We start from the raw sequence: 19,725 nt of genomic DNA, 5'->3' as shown, positions 1-19,725 counted from the left end.
CACATAGATTCCACATCACAATGTGTTGACAAATTACGTTGCAACAACGTTGATTTAACCAGTTGGTGCCCAGTGGGATGGAGAGAATTGTTGGCCTACATAAGTGGCGCACTATCACTGAATAAAGCCTCAGTCTCACCCCCATTCCATAGTTTATTTTCACCAGAAACTATATGTTTTCTCCATATACAAAAACTGGGAGGAGACTCGTTAGTGCCTGGATTTTTTTTTAATCATTTTGAAAACATTCACTATTTAAGACAAAAAAGGTTACAAACAGAATTTACCTGCAGTTTGCATCCATTTCAAAATGTTACATAAATAAAATGAATATTTATAAATATCTATTTTATAAACATATAAATAGTTTTTAAAACATAAATACATTTATGCAGGAATGAAAGTACATGAATTTACAGCAGCAGCAACAATATACAGCTTTTCGGTTTCTAGGTTTTACACCAATGTTATACATATGGGTTGGTTTTATCATTGTTGCTCAGTCCTCGAAAATGCTGGTCATGGTGGCTTTTTATACCGAAAATCCATCACTTTTTAGGTATTTACCTCAGGCGAGGACCAACTGAATCCATGTTGTCGAACCCATCGTCTGAATGCTGTGCAGAGAGGGGAGAAGGAAAAAACATGGTTAGATGTCTTTGTCAAGTGAGAACTCTGGACGGATGGTTCTGTTAAAAGAAAACTGGATGTAGATATGGACATGTTACCACAAAATAAAGGGGATCCGTGTCACCCTCACTAAAACAAGCTTTCTAACCGAAGTCTCACTGCACCACTCTGGTCTACTCACTCCAAACAAGCACATGAAGTCCGCCCTTTGCCTCTTACACAATACTGAATTGACCGCCTAATACTCCTCTCCTCCTGTCCTCCTCACCCACTTCTCACTTTAAAGTTGGGAAAGGGAGGAAGAGAGGTGTCTGCCCAAGAAACACACACACTTAGTCACATATGAACAGTATATGAGTCAGGACAAAGGAAGGTGCCACAACAGCCCCTCCCCCATCAGGATTTGACTGTTAGCAAAAAGGGTTTCCTTGAACATAGGCACTTAGGGTGCCATGTGTGTGTGTGTGTGTGTCCATCCATCTACAAAGAGAGGAACCTGCTTTCACTCTATTTCTCTTTCTCTCCCTCACACACAGAGACTGGCCAGTGACTTCATCATGTACACACAATGCATTATACTTTATCAATGGCCTATGGCCTAACACTGACTACATGTCCTCATTGTCTTCACAACCGTCCCATTGACTTCAGCCAACACCTATGATTACTTATGGTGATGTATGCAATGCAATGCAATGAGCATGCAATGAGCATGCAATGAGTATGGCCAATTCATTTGGATTACTTCCCACGAACTTCAAACATTTCAAGAGGGGCTTCCTGATCTCATTCTATGGGGTTTTGTCCTGAGAACGCAGTCAGCATAATGTTATGATAGAGCATCAATGGGACACGCTGTTCTTCCCTAAACTGCTCTCACACTGTCCCACATAAATGCATAAGCAGAGCGCATATAGATGGACACGACTGCTTGGGAATTGATTCATGACTTCAATCAAGAAGCAGATGCATTTGTAAGTTAATTTATATCCTTCTTTTAAATGCAGTCTCAATAAGATTTGCTTGTAGTAGTCAGTAGGCCTAAACCAAAAGGATTAGGCTATAGGATTTCCACTTCACTGAAGGTTGAGGTAACCCTAACCCTAACTATTGGTCAGTTGCAACATGTTTCATAGTGACCCCACTGACCTCTCAGATCAGATTGACCTTTGGCCACTAAACAGGCTCACAAGCACATTGACATTTGACACATTGACATTTGTGACATTTGTGACTCGTTTCAGGAAACTATGCGTATGTCGCACGTCACTACTTCACAGCAGAGGCATTTGAACGTAAACATCTATTTCTTGATCAGATTTTTTATTTTTCAGAAATACCTTCTGGAACATGTGAACTTTCATGTGCCTTAATAACAAATGTGTATTCCGTCCATAAATAAGAATAAGATTGTTAAATTACGAGCCTAGTTGGTTTAGCCAAGGAAAAAGACAGTATATTTCCTGCTAGCCACGATTGGCTGAGATAATGGATGGGCTGGATATGTAGGGAGATGAGTTTGGATTGGTCTGCCATTTAGCATGCTTCTGTCTATAACGTGAGCTGTTCAGTATGTGTTGACAGTCCTCTCTACAGCGCCGTTTTTGAAAGATATAATGTTAGCCATCGAGAACTAGAAAAGTTGTAATACTTTTCTCAACAACATTGATGGCCTGAATGTAGTAGGCGCTCTCGACAGATCATTTGGAAAAATTGATGGTTTACTTTGTGCACACGCCATGGTCAGTGTGAACCAGAGTCACTTGACAAAATGCTGGCCCCAAAAAGATGTAACTACAAAGTTAAATGGTTCCAGTCTGCTGTGAAGCATTCGTCCATGTATACCGGTAAGAGGCTAGCTACATGTGTAGATATACATTTTGGCAGAAAGTCTTTTTTTTTTGCAAGTTAAAGTGTACTGTTAGTTAACTAGCAAACGTTAGCTTGTGACTTGCTAGCTAGCATTACGTGTATGATCTTTGTCGTAATATTATTTTAATCAGAATTCCATTTGCATTGCTTGTTATAGCCTAATGTTAGCTAGCTTACATTGAACCTAGTTTGTTAGCTTTAGCAACCTGCATATTCATACTACAGCTATGACAATGTTTGTATTGGTAGTAGTACGAGTTGGGATGATGCCGGTTGATTGTTTAGCTAGTTAGCTACTAGCTACATGTCTAAACAAAAGACTCTACTTCGGCCAGATTATTACATGACCCATCAAATTAGCCAGCTGTGTCTGGGGGTGATTATGGCCATCTATTGTATTTCATGAACATGTATAACATGTCCAGACAACAGTGACCCATCCACTTAGCTAGATGTGGCCTGGGGGTAGTTATAGCATTTCCTTCACATGACCAATCAATTTAGACTAGTATGATGGTTAACTGTGATCTAATAATGATACAATATTTATAAATATTTTTCTGGACACTTTCTGTTTTTGATATTGCTACTATGCAAGTAACCATTTCACTGTACTGTTTACACCTTCTGTATCCTGTGCATGTGACAAATCAACTTTATTTTATTTGACATAGTATGTGTTTACCACATGGCCTCAAGTGTGAATCCTTAAAGTGATGGGTGGGGCTAAGGCTTTAGAGAGTGTGAATGATGCTGAATGGGTGTAGACATAGAAGAGCTCTCCAAAAGTGGGGTTAAAAATGTATAAACTTTCAGAGTAGAATTACTTTCCCATTTTTCGTCAACTGAAGTGTATGATATACAATTTTCTAGCTCTGAGTAGCTATTTTTATCCAATGTAAAAAACACTATTTCAAATGTTGCTACATAAAACCAACGGTCACATTTAGACTAGTGCAAACTGTTCTACACTACTCTTTTAGTCTATAGTCTATGGGTGTCTCATCTGAAATATGCACTGAGTTACTCATGAGTTAGCCTACATTGGGGATTTTGTAGCAAATGCCTATGGAACTGTTCTTAAATTAGGTTGTTTTCCCATGGTCGCCTTTTTGTCTTCCATCATAAGGTAGTGTTGATAGACGTTCTTCCTGATTTAATCCCAGGATGTGCAATTACGCATAGAGAAAAGGATATGCCGCGGGAGGTTAGGTTTACTTACCGATATGTCTCGATGCGCCATCTCTAACAGCCCATGCCGCTAATAGTGCCTATCCTGTCCATTTTGTGTCCGAAGCAGCCACTCCGGGCCGCGGCCCCTTTCTTGGTGTTAGGTTTGTGTCTCCGTGCACTGGGCTGGTCGTTCAGCAAGCGCGCCCACATGCCCTTGGCGCGAGTTTCCATGCGCAGGTCTCGCAGCAATCGTACCCTGGAGCGCAAGTTTTCCATCCTCCGCTCTCTCTCTTCAGATGCCAGGAACTCCGACAGCTCCTCCCCCAACAAACTTCTAAGAGACTGGGACACAGAAACAAGACACCCGCTTTAGATACTACATTCTTAATTGAAACGACTTGGGTAAGCATCTGGGATTTTTTCTGATAAACGGCAATACATCTGTGCATTCGGGAAATCAATTGCCTACTTTGGCAAGCAGTAAACTCACTCTCTTGCCGTTTTCACAACAGTTTCGTTTTCAACTGGTCCTATGAAAGTAATTATGTTTATTCCACATCAAACTTTACGCAATTATGCTACATCTAGTATAATGTTAGTGCTGCCTAGACTTGATTCGGGTCTGGAGACACCAAAAGACAGGTCAGAACTCCTTGTGTGGCACAGGAGGTTGGTTGCACCTTAATTGGGGAGGACAGGTTCGTGCGGAATTAGGTTCGTGCGGAATTAGTGGAATGTGTTTGAGGCCATTCCATTTGCTCCAATCCAGCCATTACTATCAGCCGTCCTCCTCTCAGCAGCCTTCACTGTTAAATGTGTAGCTACTAGCTACTGAATAGAAATCCTATTAAATGCTGCAATTAATTGGCCCATCCTTCAAAACCAAATCCTCAATTTGGGTGTTATCATAGGCTACATTTGCACTTTAACGCATGTGAAACGGTGTGTACATTGGTTGAATAAGGCGATGAACACTGGTCAGAAATAAGTCTCCTTCTCCTGGGGTTTCATGAATGCAGCGGAAAGACAGGTGCGTGTGCTGTGGGATATTAATTACTCACTGCTACATAGTGTTAGGACTATTCGTGCAAAGAATATTCAGTTCCTCGTGCTCGCATGACCAAACGTTTGAGAAAATACGTTTTCTGGTTTAAAATACGCAGCACAATGAAATGTATCGCCTTATACATCGATATTACTTTTAAGAACCGCAAAAGCTCATTTGGTTAGACGTAAAGGCCCCCGTCTCCTCATATCCGATGTCCAGGCGAGTGCTTCTCAAGGCGCGCTTGGGTACCAGCATGAATATCAAAATGATGCTTGGAAGAAAGTAGTCTTTAGATTTGTGTAAAACAGAGTAGCATATCACTCCATATATCTCCCTGATAAACAAGCCTTTCCTTCTAGTAATAGCCTATGCATACGTTGAGAAGCATACAATAAAAGGTAAAATAAAATAAATACAAAACCCATATCAACATGAGCAGTGTAATTGAAATGCAATAGTCGTTAGACTTAATACTAATACATTTAACAATATTATGAATATTAAAGCCCCCGTGTTAAAAAAGGAACAGTAGTCTATAGTTTATGATGAAGTAAAGCCATTATAGCCTGCATGCCAAGATATACATTTCCAGTAGCCTATACACTTGCATTCATTGTTCATGTTCACACATTCCGCTTACAAATTGCAGCGTGCACATCAATGAAGTGACCTCACCTTCTGTTGCGCCGGTGTCAGAGGCTTCGCCCCTGTCCTCACTGAAAGCAGAATGATCATAAGTCCACAAGCCACCAAATGCGAGATGTTCATTCTGACAAGTTTTGTAAAGGATTCCTCTGTTCAGGCTAAATGATATCGGTTGGTAACCAGTTGGTAACCAGTTGGTACTCTATGTCTCTCTGTCTGTCCTTACTCCAAGCTGCCCAAGTGCTACTCTAACTGTGAATTAGTACTCCCGACTTTATAGCCAGCCACTGGTGATGTCATGACCACCTGCATATTGGTCTTCCCTCCCTCCTGTAACTTGCCAATTTCGTTTTTTACCCGTACCTGCGGCTTGAGGAGCACGTCATGCTACATGATTAATTAAATGATACACATACTGGTCATTGTGGCTTAAATTAATGATAATAATATAGATTACATTATTGTTATACCATGTGCCACTAGGATTGGTTTGAATCCAAAACAGTGCTCAACTGATTGAAAATGAGAAATTATATGTATTTCATAACTGTTGAAGTGTGACATTGGCAGACACATGAGACTATATAAAAATGCCAACCGCCCACCGCGATGAAATGAGGTTGGACAATGAGTTCCAAAGAAATCAAGACCTAACTTGTTAGATGCAACAGAGTTTGTGTGGAATGATTACCCACTCAGCATTACCATATTGTGGGGGAAAGTGTATCAAACACCATTCCAAAAGATGTGCTGTCATGGCAGGCCTTAATTATATAATTGTAAAACGAAAATATATTTTTGTTTTTATTTATAATGATTTATTCGTCTTCCAGCTGTATAGAGTTGAACGCATACCCTATTCAGCCTATGCACCAACATACCTGCTAATCCCTGGGGAAATCATTAATAAGGTGTAACTTTAAAATATGAGCCCCCAAAACTTGAATTAAAAATATATACAACGGCTTTGATTTGCACTCAAAAAATTTCTGGGTTTCTAAACAAACCAGCACTGGGTAAATAATGGACGTGTGTTACGTTGGATTATTTTTAACCGTTGGGTTATTGAGTTATAATCCACCGGGTTAGATCAGAAGACTAGAGGTGCGTCTTAGATTTGAAACAGTTATAGGCCTACGCTCAAAAGACCATGGTTCATTCGATTTATCAAGCGTGTCAGATCCCACAAACATCATTGATGCCACAGAGGTGACATAGCGGTCAGCGGATACCACGTATATCCACGTATATCCCTCGCTTGCCTATGCATCCTCCCGGTTACACGCAAGAACACATTGAGTTAAAGAAAGTTGTCAAATCGGACACATGTTAGGGCTGTAATTCAAAGACGGTGATTTGTGAAAAACAACTTTAATTATTCTGTTGGCGTAACACTTTGTCATCAAGTAAACCCGTCATCTTTTGTGAGACAACTGCATACTGCAGTGCGCGTTTTTCTTAAGAGCAAGTGCCTGCGCTTGACTTCCCTAATGCATTGCTGTGCAACGATATGCAATGACGCTATCTATATTTGAAACACATACAAAACTCTGCCCAACCTATGGTCTAAGGGTGGAAATGTCTAAAGTTCTATTCACGAGCAATATGATGAGCTTTGGAGAGGTGAATATTGCTACTAATGCACCATCTGTTTTGAAACACAGAGTGGCAGTATTTGCTGTCTTGAAATACCAAAAGACTAAACATTCATTTGCCAAAAGTTTCACCTCAAATTGTCTTTGGTCTTAAAGCTTGGCAAGGCCTCACTTCACAACAGTTCCATAATTATCATATCATTCAGGTTGAGGGTAAATGTATTGTTCTCTTTCTGTTAGAATGACACTACTGACCCATGTGATCCATGTTGCCTACAAGGGCTCTAGCCCAGAGAGAGGTTTATTTTGTGATCAGACATTATGCAAAAAAACGGGAGAACATCAGCTCTTTCTTTGGAATTTCAACACAAATCATCAACGTTACCCACTGGGCAAAAACTGGTTGAATCAAAGCTGTTTGCAAGTCATTTCAACAAAAAAAGTAAATGTCAAGTAAATGGAAAACTGATTGAATTTGCAAAAAGTCATCAATGTAAGGGAATTTACCATTTATTTCACCCAACTTTTAACCTAAATCCAATGTCATCGTGACATTTTTTGTTGATTTCATGTTGAATTCACATTAGCTGACAACTCAACCAACTGTAAATAAAAAAAATAGAAGTTGAACTTAAGTCTGTGCCTACTGGGTATGTAGTTCATCCCAAAAATATCTGTAGTGTGGTGTCAGTTCAATGATCATTTCATGTTGGATAACTCTCACTGTAGGCTACACAATACAACCCCAACAGAACACGAAACAATACAAATCTATTGTCCAATGTGAATCCTAAATGTGTCTTTTTGCTGTCTTGCATTATTCCTAATCCCCTGGACATCATATATTCACACAGAGGAGGATGGAAGCAAATTCTCTGTCACAGACATTGTCCATGCAGCTGGTTTGAAGTTAAGCGCTTGGTCAAGGGCACAACAGCAGTAGGTGGCACCTGCTATTCTGTTGCCAGCATCCTTTCAGTTGCCAGCTCACACCATATTTCCCCCCGTCAGTTCTGGGATTCGAAAAGGCAAACCTCCAGTTACTTGCCCGTCTCTCTTCAACCTCGAGCTACTGCTGCCCCAGTGTTCAGCCATACTGAATAGGACCTTGAGTTGGAAGGCCACTGTCACCATCTTATTGATTACTAGAGGGTAAAATGACCCGCACTCTGAAAATGCCCCACCCTCTCTCTCTCCCTCTCTCCCACTCTCTCTCCCTCCTTGAAACCCAGGCTGGACCGAAAGTCGACACTGATGGATTTGGACAGTGCGCCTGGCTACTGCTCGGGTACCGCACCACGCACGGCGATGACGGACCAGCATGCTTCAGGGCCGTACACCCTCAATATCCGTGAGCCTGCCATACATTGTCTAATTCAAGGACCCATTGTGGCAAGAGAGAAGATCGGTCTTGAACCAGGCCGACAGGAGTGAATGATTCCCTGTCAACAGGTGGTGTGGAAACGCTCATAGTCACCTATTGTCATGCACCTGTCCTTAGGATTGCGCCAACCAGAGGGGATCATAATACTCTCTGCCCAGCCTATGAGAATGAATGGCTTGAAATGTGTGTTAATCTAGTTCATGGATGAGAGCTACATTTCTGAGTAGTTCGCTCAATCACTAGGAGACAGTGGGAGGCAGGGAATCAATTGACCGGGTTTTCATTTTAATGGATAATTATTGCCAGTCATGCCACTTCAAGCCTTTTTGGTCATTCACCTTCTTATTCATGTTTTTTATCCAGACCCAGCCCTTTGGTTTTGAGTACGAAGATTGAGAGGGAACCAGAGTAGAACCAACAGCATGCTTCATTGACCGTGTTTTTAGTTGCTGGTTGCATGGTCAACCTAACAGGCTAAAAGTCCAATAGTATTGAGACCAATATATTTAAATATATGGTTCCCTTTATTAAAAAGAGTGGTGGCGGTTCCGGATTTTCTGGAATCCAACTTGCAGTTCCCTTTGATACAGAGATCTCTGTGCATGTGCAGGATTTCTTTTAAATGTAGCTGCTGGACACTGCTGCCTAAGTAGCTTCAACTCAGTGCTCCCACTGCTCCACTGCCGCTTCCCCCTCATTGACATGGAGGGGAAACCTTATGTTGTAGGCTACACTAAAGACATGGTCAACATGTTTGTGCAAACTTTGTCTGTTGTAACAGTATATTTAGGCAAGCATATCAAACACAAGCAAGACACATACAGGCAGTCAAAATAGCGATTATATTCTCGTTATCATTGCAAACATTGGCTAGTAATTTTTTCAGCAAATCTCGCTACGATATGGCAGTATAACTATGAAGATTATCATTACAAATAGTAGGCAGTCTTAAGCAGTAGTTGACAAATGACGTAAGGAATAATAGTGCACCGGGCACTAGGCAATGCAAAACCAACTCGCCCGTTGTCAGACTTTGGTTACCGCCGGTGTTCATAGGTGGAACAGCTAGGTAGCCTACTTGTGCGGTACTTGCATGATCATTAAGCAGGTTTTCCATTGACCCAGGTTAATTTGACAAAACCAGTGCAGCAAGAAATATCATTGCGAAATGTGTATTGAAAATGGCAGATATAGGAGAAATGTTCTAAAGATTGTCGCAATAAAATGTTGTCAAAACATTTTCATGTTGAATTCACATTAGTTGACCAGGCGTTTTTCGAATGAATGCCTGAATATTTTTTTCGACATTATTTCAGAATACTTTCAAGAATGGCTGAATTGCTTTACCTTGTTTTTCTGATTGTTTCATCATCCAATTGTTTCACATCTACAGGAGTTCAAGTTTCACCACGGCATGGACCATGGCAATATGTTGGCACATGAGAATTATTAGAATATGGAAAATATTTGTAAATTCGTGCAATTCTTGCATTCTATCCATGCTGGCTAAGAGATACAAGATCACATCTGATTAATAGTTAGCTCTCTGTCATGTGTATGACTGCTCTCCATCTCTATTTCATGCTCTAGTGAACAGTAGCACCTTCAGTGACTGCTAATGTAGCATATTAGCAGCGGTGCAAAAAGTACTCAATTGTCATATGGTAATAGAAAATGACTCAAGTAAAAGTTAAAGTCACCCAGTAAAAGTCTAAAAGTATCTGATTTTAAATGTACTTAAGAACAGTGGTGGAAAAAGTACTCAATTGTCATACTTGTCTCATATTTGTTTCTTTAGTCCATTGTTGACATTGTCCCAAAATGTTTTGCTTGTCAGCAAGTTTTCAAGATATGTAACTTTCAAAATACAGAAATCATTCCCATATGATGCATTTTGAATCATATGATGCAAAATTGTTTTCCTTTTTTGATTTGTTTTTACAGACACTCCAACACATAATTCACAAACACAGTATTTGTTTTTAGTGAATCCGCCAGAGCAGATGCAGTAGGTATGACACCACGTTGTATTGATAAGTGCGTGAATTGGACCATATTGCTGTCCTGCTGTCAGCGATTGAGTGCAGAGTGAAAGCGGAGTCAGGTGCAGGACACAGGTATGGAGTAATCCAACTGAGAGAATAAAGCAAAATTCCAAAATGGAACATACAACAAAACTCTAACACAAACATAACCACTAACGACATAAACAATCACTGACAGAACAGAAATGTATGTCAGATGGTTAAATGGGGAATGTAATGAGGGCATGTAAAACAGGTGTGTGTGTAATCAGACAAAACAAAACTAAACAGAAAAATGGATCGGTAGTGACTAGAAAGCCGGTGACGTCGATCGCCGAACACCACCCGAACAAGGAGAAGGGCCGACTTTGGCGGAATAAATTATTTACACAAGAAGCAAATCTAATATCACACGGTCAAAACTCTCCGTCGTTTTTAGTTAAGTTCACCATTCTGCGATTCTCACACCTGCCTTAGCATTCGAAATGTAACTAGTACTTAGAAATGATTTACACAAGAAGCAAATCTAATATCACACGGTCAAAACTCTCCATCGTTTTTAGTTAAGTTCACCATTCTGCGATTCTCACACCTGCCTTAGCATTCGAAATGTAACTAGTACTTTTAGGTGTCGGGAAAATGTAGGTGTCAGTAAAAAGTAGTAGGGTAAAAGTAAAAGTAGTCAAAAATATAAATACTCAAGTAGCTACCCAAAGTAGTAGTACTTCAAAGTGTTTTTACTTAGTTACTTTACACCACTGCATATTAGTCATCATTGCATTATGATTGTTACATTGCATCTGTATACTGTGCAACCGGGATATTCACCTACTGGTCCTACTGGTCCTTTTTTTATACCTGGTAGTTAGTTGATGAATAATGTCATTGATTGATCCGAGAGTCCATTTTACTTGCTGTTGTAGATCCCTGATTGGAAGGAATACTGAAAACCAGCAGGATTTTGGCCCTCCAGGACCAGAGATTAGCCCTACTCTAGTCTGCATGCAACATCTTCCTGAATATTCTAACAAATTTCCATTCAACGTCATCACTTACAGTATATGTTGCCATTCATACATCGAGTTAAAAACAGATACCAAGTCTGATAGGCAGATGAAATAACTTGTTCTACTGCTACGGCCATGCAAGAGTCTGTGCACAACTACATGCACACAACTACATATTCCATGCTCCTTCGCAGTTTCAGCGGCCATGGTGGCCACAGCATATTAGCAGTGGTGATGGAGGGATGTTTGTGTTTCCCACGCTTTGGAAGGACAGACGCAGGCCGCACACACTGAGCCTTCCTATGAACTAATGGAGGGTTTCAGCGGCGGTTCGTTCTGGAAAATCCCACTCACACTCCGGCTCCCTAGTGTGAGAACTGGGGGAGCACAATGGTTCTCATGGAAGGTGACCACTCCATCAAACTAATCAACAGAGTATGCCTCGTACACACGGTGTCGATCCAAAAACCCATCGCGCGTTCTCTCGAAACCTACTCTTACCTCAATGTCGAGCTGTCTTTTTTAAATCTACGTAACATTTTTATCCCACCAGCCAATTTCTTTTAAATTTAACAAGCGAGGGACACATTTTTTTGCCATGCTGCAAGTGTGGTGTCACAAGATTTTCTCTTCACTTCTTTTTCTTTGCGTATATTTTAATAATGTTCCAGATTTTTCCCAATGACATCACGAGGAAGATTGGGAAGAGTACGTTTTTTTCTTCACCACAAAATGTTGTATGCTTTTTTCCCCTACATTTCTTAATACGTTTTTCAGCTTTCATGTGGTAGTTTTTTTTTTAAACGAACTGGTTTGCATAAGGACACTACGCACATGCAGCCAGGGGAGAGCAAGGGAGAGGGTGTGTGCTGCTTTGCAGTAGTCTCTCTCTGCTGCTGCCACAGTAAGTGTCGATGAGGATTGAGTGTCTCGGTTCCTCTGGGGTTTGTTCAAGACAAACTACAAGGCTGTTCCGGTTCTATAAATAACAGTTTTATTATGCAGTTTTTTGGGGGGGCCTTGGCAGCTGCTGCTCTAAAGGCTTTTGCATGTACCACTGACTGGACAGCCTACCACGGTTAGGGGGCGAGAAGGAGGGGCGGGGGGTGCTGATGCCAGGGGTGTGTGTGTGTGTGTGTGTGTGTGTGTGTGTGTGTGTGTGTTGAGAAGGGGGGAAGTGTGGCAGGGAAGCCCCAAGAGAGAACAGATATCCCTGTTGTTGTTCTGGTGGGTGGAAGAAGCATCATTGCAATTACATCATAATCACACTACTGATGATTGGCATTCAAGTGACCTCTCACACCAACCCTCACACAGGTGACAATCAAACATTTTGGAGTAGGTGGGTCTCTTTTTGCTAGTACTATTGGTGCATGACTTCCAAAACATACTTTTGGGGTGGCTCCACATAAAATCCAATGGGGATACGGATGGAAGGATGGAGAAATCTTTATTGACTATTTCCAAAACATGCACTTTTTTTGTAACTTTATTGTATTTCCATGCCCAGGCATTACAATTATATTCAAACATATTTAGAGGCACACATGAGGGAAACAGGAGGGTTTTTAGACAATAAAACAGTTTATCCATATTAAAATGGCCTGCCTTTATGACACAGGAATCAACAACTCTAAGGGTATTTGCAACACATTTACTAGGTGTGAAACATCAAATGAAGAGAATGGATTTGAGATTTGTTGATCCTGATTAGTTGAACCTGATGCAATCGTAATGTCTGGCTAGTGGCTAGTCTTTCTAGTCTAGCTGTTAGGAGCATTGGGCCAATAACCAAAAGGACCCTGTGTCACGTTCTGACCTTAGTTCCTTTGTTTTGTCTTTGTTTTAGTATGGTCAGGGCGTGTGTTGGGGTGGGCAGTCGGGCCTAGTATGGTTCTCAATCAGAGGCAGGTGTCATTCGTTGTCTTACTTAGGTAGCCTGTTTTCCCCATTTTGGTTGTGGGTGTTTATTTTCTGTTCTGTGTTTTGTTGCACCGTTCAGGACTGTTCGTTTGTCGTGTATTGTTTTCAGTGTTCATTAAAACCATTTTAATATGAACACTTACCACGCTGCACCTTGGTCCTCCTCTCTATCTCCAGACGACAACCCTTACACCCTGGTTCAGATTCCCAAGCCAACTATGTGAAAAATTGTCCCATGTGCCCTTGAGAAAGGCACTTAACCCTAATTGCTCCATGGTCAATGACAATAATGGCTGATACCTAGCTCTGACCGCACTCTCTGGGGGAGTGGGATGTACACATTTCCCTTCTCTAATTTGCACTTGTACATGTGTGAAATAGGACAATTGTAAGCACCCACCTAATAATAATAATAATTATTATTATCCTGCTCCTCCTGGCAATGCCTTGTTGCTAAGTCTCAGTTTAATTGAATGATTTTTTAAATGTGCATACCATAAAAGGGTGGGACACCAACAATAAGTCTAAAACACTAAAACAAATGCATTCCATTATATTTTTGTGAATGCAAATGCTATACATTCCATTAATTACTGGAAATCTTTGAGATTTCTGTGCATAATTTGGCTAATAATGGAAGAAAATGGTCCGGTGTGTAAGAACTGCCAATGACAATTTCTGGTACCAGTCTGCCCCTAGTGCAGGTAAATCATACTGTGGTACCATCTTAGGATGTTTGTGAAAATACTCGTACATGATCACTTTGTTTATAGTTTTCTCCTAAATGCGGATTGATATGTAAACAGGACTGGAGTTATGTACGGGCCCTACCGTACCTCGTTGCCCGTCCAAATAAAATATTGAAATATCTATCATTTATTTGACCAAGACACACGCCAACAGAAATACCCATCAATCTCAGATAAAGTGTCAGATTAAGTGAAACAGTGCCTCTCTGTCTCAGTATGTGTAGATGCTGTCTGGACCAAAAAGGTATGGCATGTCATTCTATTTGTGTCCAGACAGCATCAGATACTACATGGATGCTGTTAGGATGCTGGCTTCCCCTAAAGGAAATTGATGTTTTGCCAAAATTGTCTAATTACTTATAATTACTTAAAATATTAAAAATACTTCACCAGAGAGCATGACTTATTCACATAGGATCATTAGCTTATTTAATTTTTTTTTTTTAAGTGTGTAGACCTATGCCTATTTGGGAATCCTGCAATTTGGGCAGCGTGCTTGGTAATATCTCTAGCTAATTGAGTTGCGGCTGTCAGTGAAGAGCATCTAAAACATATGTGAAAATAATGTGGCATGCCTCTCTCCAGAATGCATGCACTCAGTTCTCCAGAATGCGCTCAGCTGTCGCCCGCCAATTCTTGCCCAATTCTTTGTTTTGTGTGTGAATTATTTTCCCGTTGATGGTTTATTTTTGATCCATTTCTGTACTTACAGTGCATTTGGAAAGTCTTCAGTCTTTACTCAGTACTTTGTTGAAGTACCTTTGGCAGATCCTCTCAAGCTCTGTCAGGTTGGATGGGGAGCGTTGCTGCACAGCTATTTTCAGGTCACTCCATAGATGTTCGATCGGGTTCAAGTCTGGGCTCTGGCTGGGCCACTCAAGGACATTCAGAGACTTGTCCCGAAGCCACTCCTGTATTGTCTTGGCTGTGTGCTTAGGGTCCTTGTCCTGTTGGAAGGTGAACCTTCGCCCCAGTCTGAGGTCCTGAGCGCTCTGGAGCAGGTTTTCATGAAGGATCTCTCTGTCATTTGCTCCATTCATTTTTGCCTCGATCCTGACTGGTCTCCCAGTCTCCTGAAAAACATACCCACAGCATGATGGTGCCACCACCATGCTTCACCGTAGGGATGGTGCTAGGTTTCCTCCAAACGTGACATTTGGCAATCAGGCCAAAGAGTTCAATCTCGGTTTCATCAGACCAGAGAATCTTGTTTCTCATGGTCTGAGAGTCTTTAGGAGCTTTCTGGAAAACTTCAAGCGGGCTGTCATGTGCCTTTTACTGAGGAGTGGCTTCCGTCTGGCCACACTAACATAAAGGCCTGATTGGTGGGGTGCTGCAGAGATGGTTGTCCTTCTGGAAGGCTCTCCCATCTCCACAGAGGAACTCTAGAACTCTGTCTGAGTGACCTTCGGGTTCTGGGTCACTTCCCTGACCAAGGCCCTTCTCCCCTGATTTCTCAGTTTGGCCAGACGGCCAGCTCTAGGAGGAGTCTTGGTGGTTCCTAACATATACCATTTTAGAATCATGGAGACCACTGTGTTCTTGGGGACCTTCAATGCTGCAAAAATCTTTTGGTACCCTTCCCCAGATCTGTGCCTTGTCACAATCCTGTCTCGGAGCTCTACGGACAATTCCTTCGACCTCATTGCTTGGTTTTTGCTTTGCATGCACTGTCAACTGTGGGACCTTATATAGACAAGTGTGTGTGATGTTCCAAATCATCTCAAATCAATTTAATTTAACACAGGTGGACCCCAATCAAGTTGTAGAAACATCTCAAGGATGATCAATGGAAACAGGATCCACCTGAGCTCAATTTCGAGTCTCATAGCAAAGGGGCTGAATACTTATGTAAATAAGGTATTTCTGTTTTTATTTCAAATACATTTGCAACATTTAAAAAAAAACGTTTTTTTGGTTTGTCATTATTGTGTATAGATTGCTGAGATTTGATTTTGTTTAATCCATTTTGGAATAAGGCTGTAACGTATCAAAATGTAGAAAAGTCAAGGGTTCTGAATACTTTCCAAATGCACTGTATGTCACCAGTAGGCCCATTAAATGTACCATTAATCCCTCATAATTTGGTTACATACATTTCTGTTAATGAGTTTTGTCAATCTTTTCATTGTCTTTTGTTTGGAATGCTCCGTGACCAATGAGCATGTGTCATGATAACATAGCAGGAGCATCCGTGGCTGAGCATGCATTGAAGTAGAACCTACCTGGCCTGCTGCATACAAATGTAGGGAAGTTCCCATTTGGCAACGTCTGCTTTCTGATTGTCTTAACTCACCACGTCCACCACTAATAGCTGAGCTTCTCAGTAATTTTTTCTTGGCCTCACACATTGTAAATAAAGTCTGTATTTTTACATCCATGCAAATGATAGTTACTCAGTATTTGAAAAGTCTTTCCAACACTTTCCAAAATATCATGGTCTGATGATCCCGTATATCTAGTGGAAACGTCACAGAAAACAGATGTGTGTCCTGAGCTCACTGGCGCAGGAACCTCTGAGGGCCTGGAATAGGCTAGTTAATACAATTTTGCAAGTTTTCTAGTGACAGGCCGGATTCAGTTGATGACTTGATACAATGTTGTACTTCACTAGCAATAGCTCAAGTCAAGACAAATAGAAAGGGAGGCAGACAGATTAATGTGATTGAAAGAACCTGATATTTTCAACTGTTTTTATTTTCATTTTACTTAGTTGATTATGGAAGTTATCGGCCTATTGCTGCATTGGCCTATAGGATATCTCTGAGTTCTATGCACTCATCACTCTTTAGTTGCCAATGGACCACAGTGTATCAATGTGTCCATATGGCAGAGGCTGGCCTGCTCGCTGTAGTTACAGTGGGGAGAACAAGTATTTGATACACTGCCGATTTTGCTGGTTTTCCTACTTACAAAGCATGTAGAGGTCTGTAATTTTTATCATAGGTACACTTCAACTGTGAGAGACGGAATCTAAAAAAATATCCAGAAAATCACATTGTATGATTTTTAAGTAATTCATTTGCATTTTATTGCATGACATAAGTATTTGATCACCTACCAACCAGTAAGAATTCCGTCTCTCACAGACCTGTTAGTTTTTCTTTAATTAAGAAGCCCTCCTGTTCTCCACTCATTACCTGTATAAAAGACACCTGTCCACACACTCAATCAAACAGACTCCAACCTTTCCACAATGCCCAAGACCAGAGAGCTGTGTAAGGACATCAGGGTTAAATTGTAGGCCTGCACAAGGCTGGGATGGGCTACAGGACAATAGGTAAACAGCTTGGTGAAAAGACAACAACTGTTGGCACAATTATTAGAAAATGGAAGAAGTTCAAGATTACGGTCAATCACCCTCGGTCTGGGGCTCCATGCAAGATCTCACCTCGTGGGGCTTAATGATCATGAGGAAGGTGAGGGATCAGCCCAGAACTACACGGCAGGACCTGGTCAATGACCTAAAGAGAGCTGGGACCACAGTCTCAAAGAAAACCATTAGTAACACACTACGCCGTCATGGATTAAAATCCTGCAGCGCACGCAAGGTCCCCCTGCTCAAGCCAGAGCATGTCCAGGCTCGTCTGAAGTTTTCCAATGACCATCTGGATGATCCAGAGGAGCAATGGGAGAAGGTCATGTGGTCTGATGAGACAAAAAATAGAGCTTTTTGGTCTAAACTCCACTTGCCGTGTTTGGAGGAAGAAGAAGGATGAGTACAAGAACACCATCCCAACCGTGAAGCATGGAGGTGGAAACATCATTCTTTGGGGATGCTTTTCTGCAAAGGGGACAGGACGACTGCACCGTATTGAGGGGAGGATGGATGGGGCCATGTATTGCGAGATCTTGGCCAACAACCTCCTTCCCTCAGCAAGAGCATTGAAGATGGATCATGGCTGGGTCTTCCAGCATGACAACGACCCGAAACACACAGCCAGGGCAACTAAGGAGTGGCTCTGTAAGAAAGTCCGTATTGCCCAGCGACAACCCCAAAACCTGAAGGATCTGGAGAAGGTCTGTATGGAGGAGTGGGCCAAAATCCCTGCTGCGTTGTGTGCAAACCTGGTCAACAACTACAGGAAACGTATGATCTCTGTAATTGCAAACAAAGGTTTCTGTACCAAATATTAAGTTCTGCTTTTGTGATATATGAAATACTTATGTCATGCAAATTAATTACTTACAAATCCTATAATGTGATTTTCTGGATATTTTTTTTGATTCCGTCTCTCACAGTTGAAGTGTACCTATGATAAAAATGACAGACCTCTACATGCTTTGCAAGTAGGAAAACCTGCAAAATCGGCAGTGTATCAAATACTTGTTTTTCCCACTGTACATTTAAACCTTTCGATTTTTACCGTTTAAGTTAAGATTTGTGTGATTAACCACGTAACAATGAATTTGATAAAAGAAAACATTATTATTGAAATGAAACTGTTTCACGAAAATGCGCATATAAAAATAATCATATTGATTGGTAGACATTGTAGAATATTTTTAAGCTTCCTGTAACGGCCGATGTTGGAAGAAGGTGAGGACCAAAGCGCAGCGTTGTATGTGTTCATGATGTTAATATTTAATGAATCAAACTGAACACTGAAATAGAAAACAACAAAGTGAACAAACGAAACCGAAACAGTTCTGTCTGGTGCTTCTGCACCACAAACACTCAACAGAAAATAATCACCCACAAATCAAGGGTGAAAACAGGCTGCCTCAGTATGGTTCTCAATCAGGGACAACGATTCACAGCTGCCTCTGATTGAGAACCATACCAGGCCAAACACAGAAATACCAACTCATAGAAAAACAAACAGACGTCCTGACCATGATTGTGTTACAAACAAACCAGTTGATTGCAGTGAGACCAAACATGACTGGAAAAGTCACGTTCTGTGTGGGTTATTTACCTGGAATGTGTCGTGGAAAATGGAATGAGATGGAATTCACGACACAAGCGGTTCACAAAAGGTTTCATGTTAGGCTATAAAAACGGATTTTATCAAACAAAAGATCATTCATTGTGTAACAATGAGCATTGGAATTGCAAACAGACGAAGATCGTCAAAGGTAAACAATTTATTTTAATGCAGTTTTTGATTATGTTATGCCTGTGCTGGTTAAAAATTTCTTTTTTTTATGGGGCTCTAATCGCATCGTATTCTTTCGCAGTTGGATTAACAAGATTCTAGGCTTTCGATACATGTGAGACACTTGTATTTTCATGAATGTTTAATATGATTATTTATTATTTACGATCACAGTATGTTGTGGAATTTCAGCCCACTAGCGGGTTCCGTGCACAGAGAGGTTAACTAGCCTCTCAAAGCACTTCAAGATAACAGAAGTGATACTCATTTAGTTCAGTTACCTTTGCTTTCTTAGGTACAGGAACAATAGTGGACATCTTGAAGCAAGTGTGGACAGCAGCTTCAATTTGGAATTTCGTCCCTCATTATATCTTCTCCCATTTTGGTGGCTTCAATTTTGTTACTTTGTAACTATAATATTGCTAAGATTCCTACAAAATTATCTGCTTTTCATGGACAAGTATTGTTAGCGTGGTCGTTAATATAAAAACCACATTTTTCCCCACATAGGTATTTCATTTGGAACAATAAGGATATTTTGCATAGAAAAAGTCTTTATTTTTTAAGAACTGGTTC

The 19,725-nt window shown here is 40.9% G+C and overlaps 1 protein-coding gene across 1 annotated transcript; it reads right to left on the bottom strand.

The window, feature by feature from the left end:
* Nucleotides 1-210: 210 nt before the first annotated feature.
* LOC109901516 (C-type natriuretic peptide 4-like) lies at nucleotides 211-5,618 on the bottom strand. The gene is made up of 3 exons (XM_020497508.2): nucleotides 5,399-5,618; nucleotides 3,725-4,017; nucleotides 211-617 (listed from the first exon to the last, which is right to left on the bottom strand). Exons 1-2 carry the CDS (start codon nucleotides 5,489-5,491, stop codon nucleotides 3,748-3,750), a joined length of 363 nt encoding a protein of 120 aa, XP_020353097.1. The 5' UTR covers nucleotides 5,492-5,618; the 3' UTR covers nucleotides 211-617; nucleotides 3,725-3,747.
* Between the last annotated feature and the right edge of the window lie 14,107 nt (nucleotides 5,619-19,725).

This window comes from Oncorhynchus kisutch, linkage group LG13 (genome assembly GCF_002021735.2).
Source record: "Oncorhynchus kisutch isolate 150728-3 linkage group LG13, Okis_V2, whole genome shotgun sequence".
Classification (NCBI taxonomy): domain Eukaryota; kingdom Metazoa; phylum Chordata; class Actinopteri; order Salmoniformes; family Salmonidae; genus Oncorhynchus; species Oncorhynchus kisutch.
This window is presented reverse-complemented; position numbering and strand designations above follow the sequence as displayed.

Bases quoted from the DNA above. Each gene is read 5' to 3' on its own strand.
- LOC109901516 (XM_020497508.2), bottom strand. From the start codon at position 5,491: ATGAACATCTCGCATTTGGTGGCTTGTGGACTTATGATCATTCTGCTT. The intron at 4,018-5,398 runs GTGAGGTCACTT...TCTGTGTCCCAG, and splicing joins TGACACCGGCGCAACAGAAG to TCTCTTAGAAGTTTGTTGGG.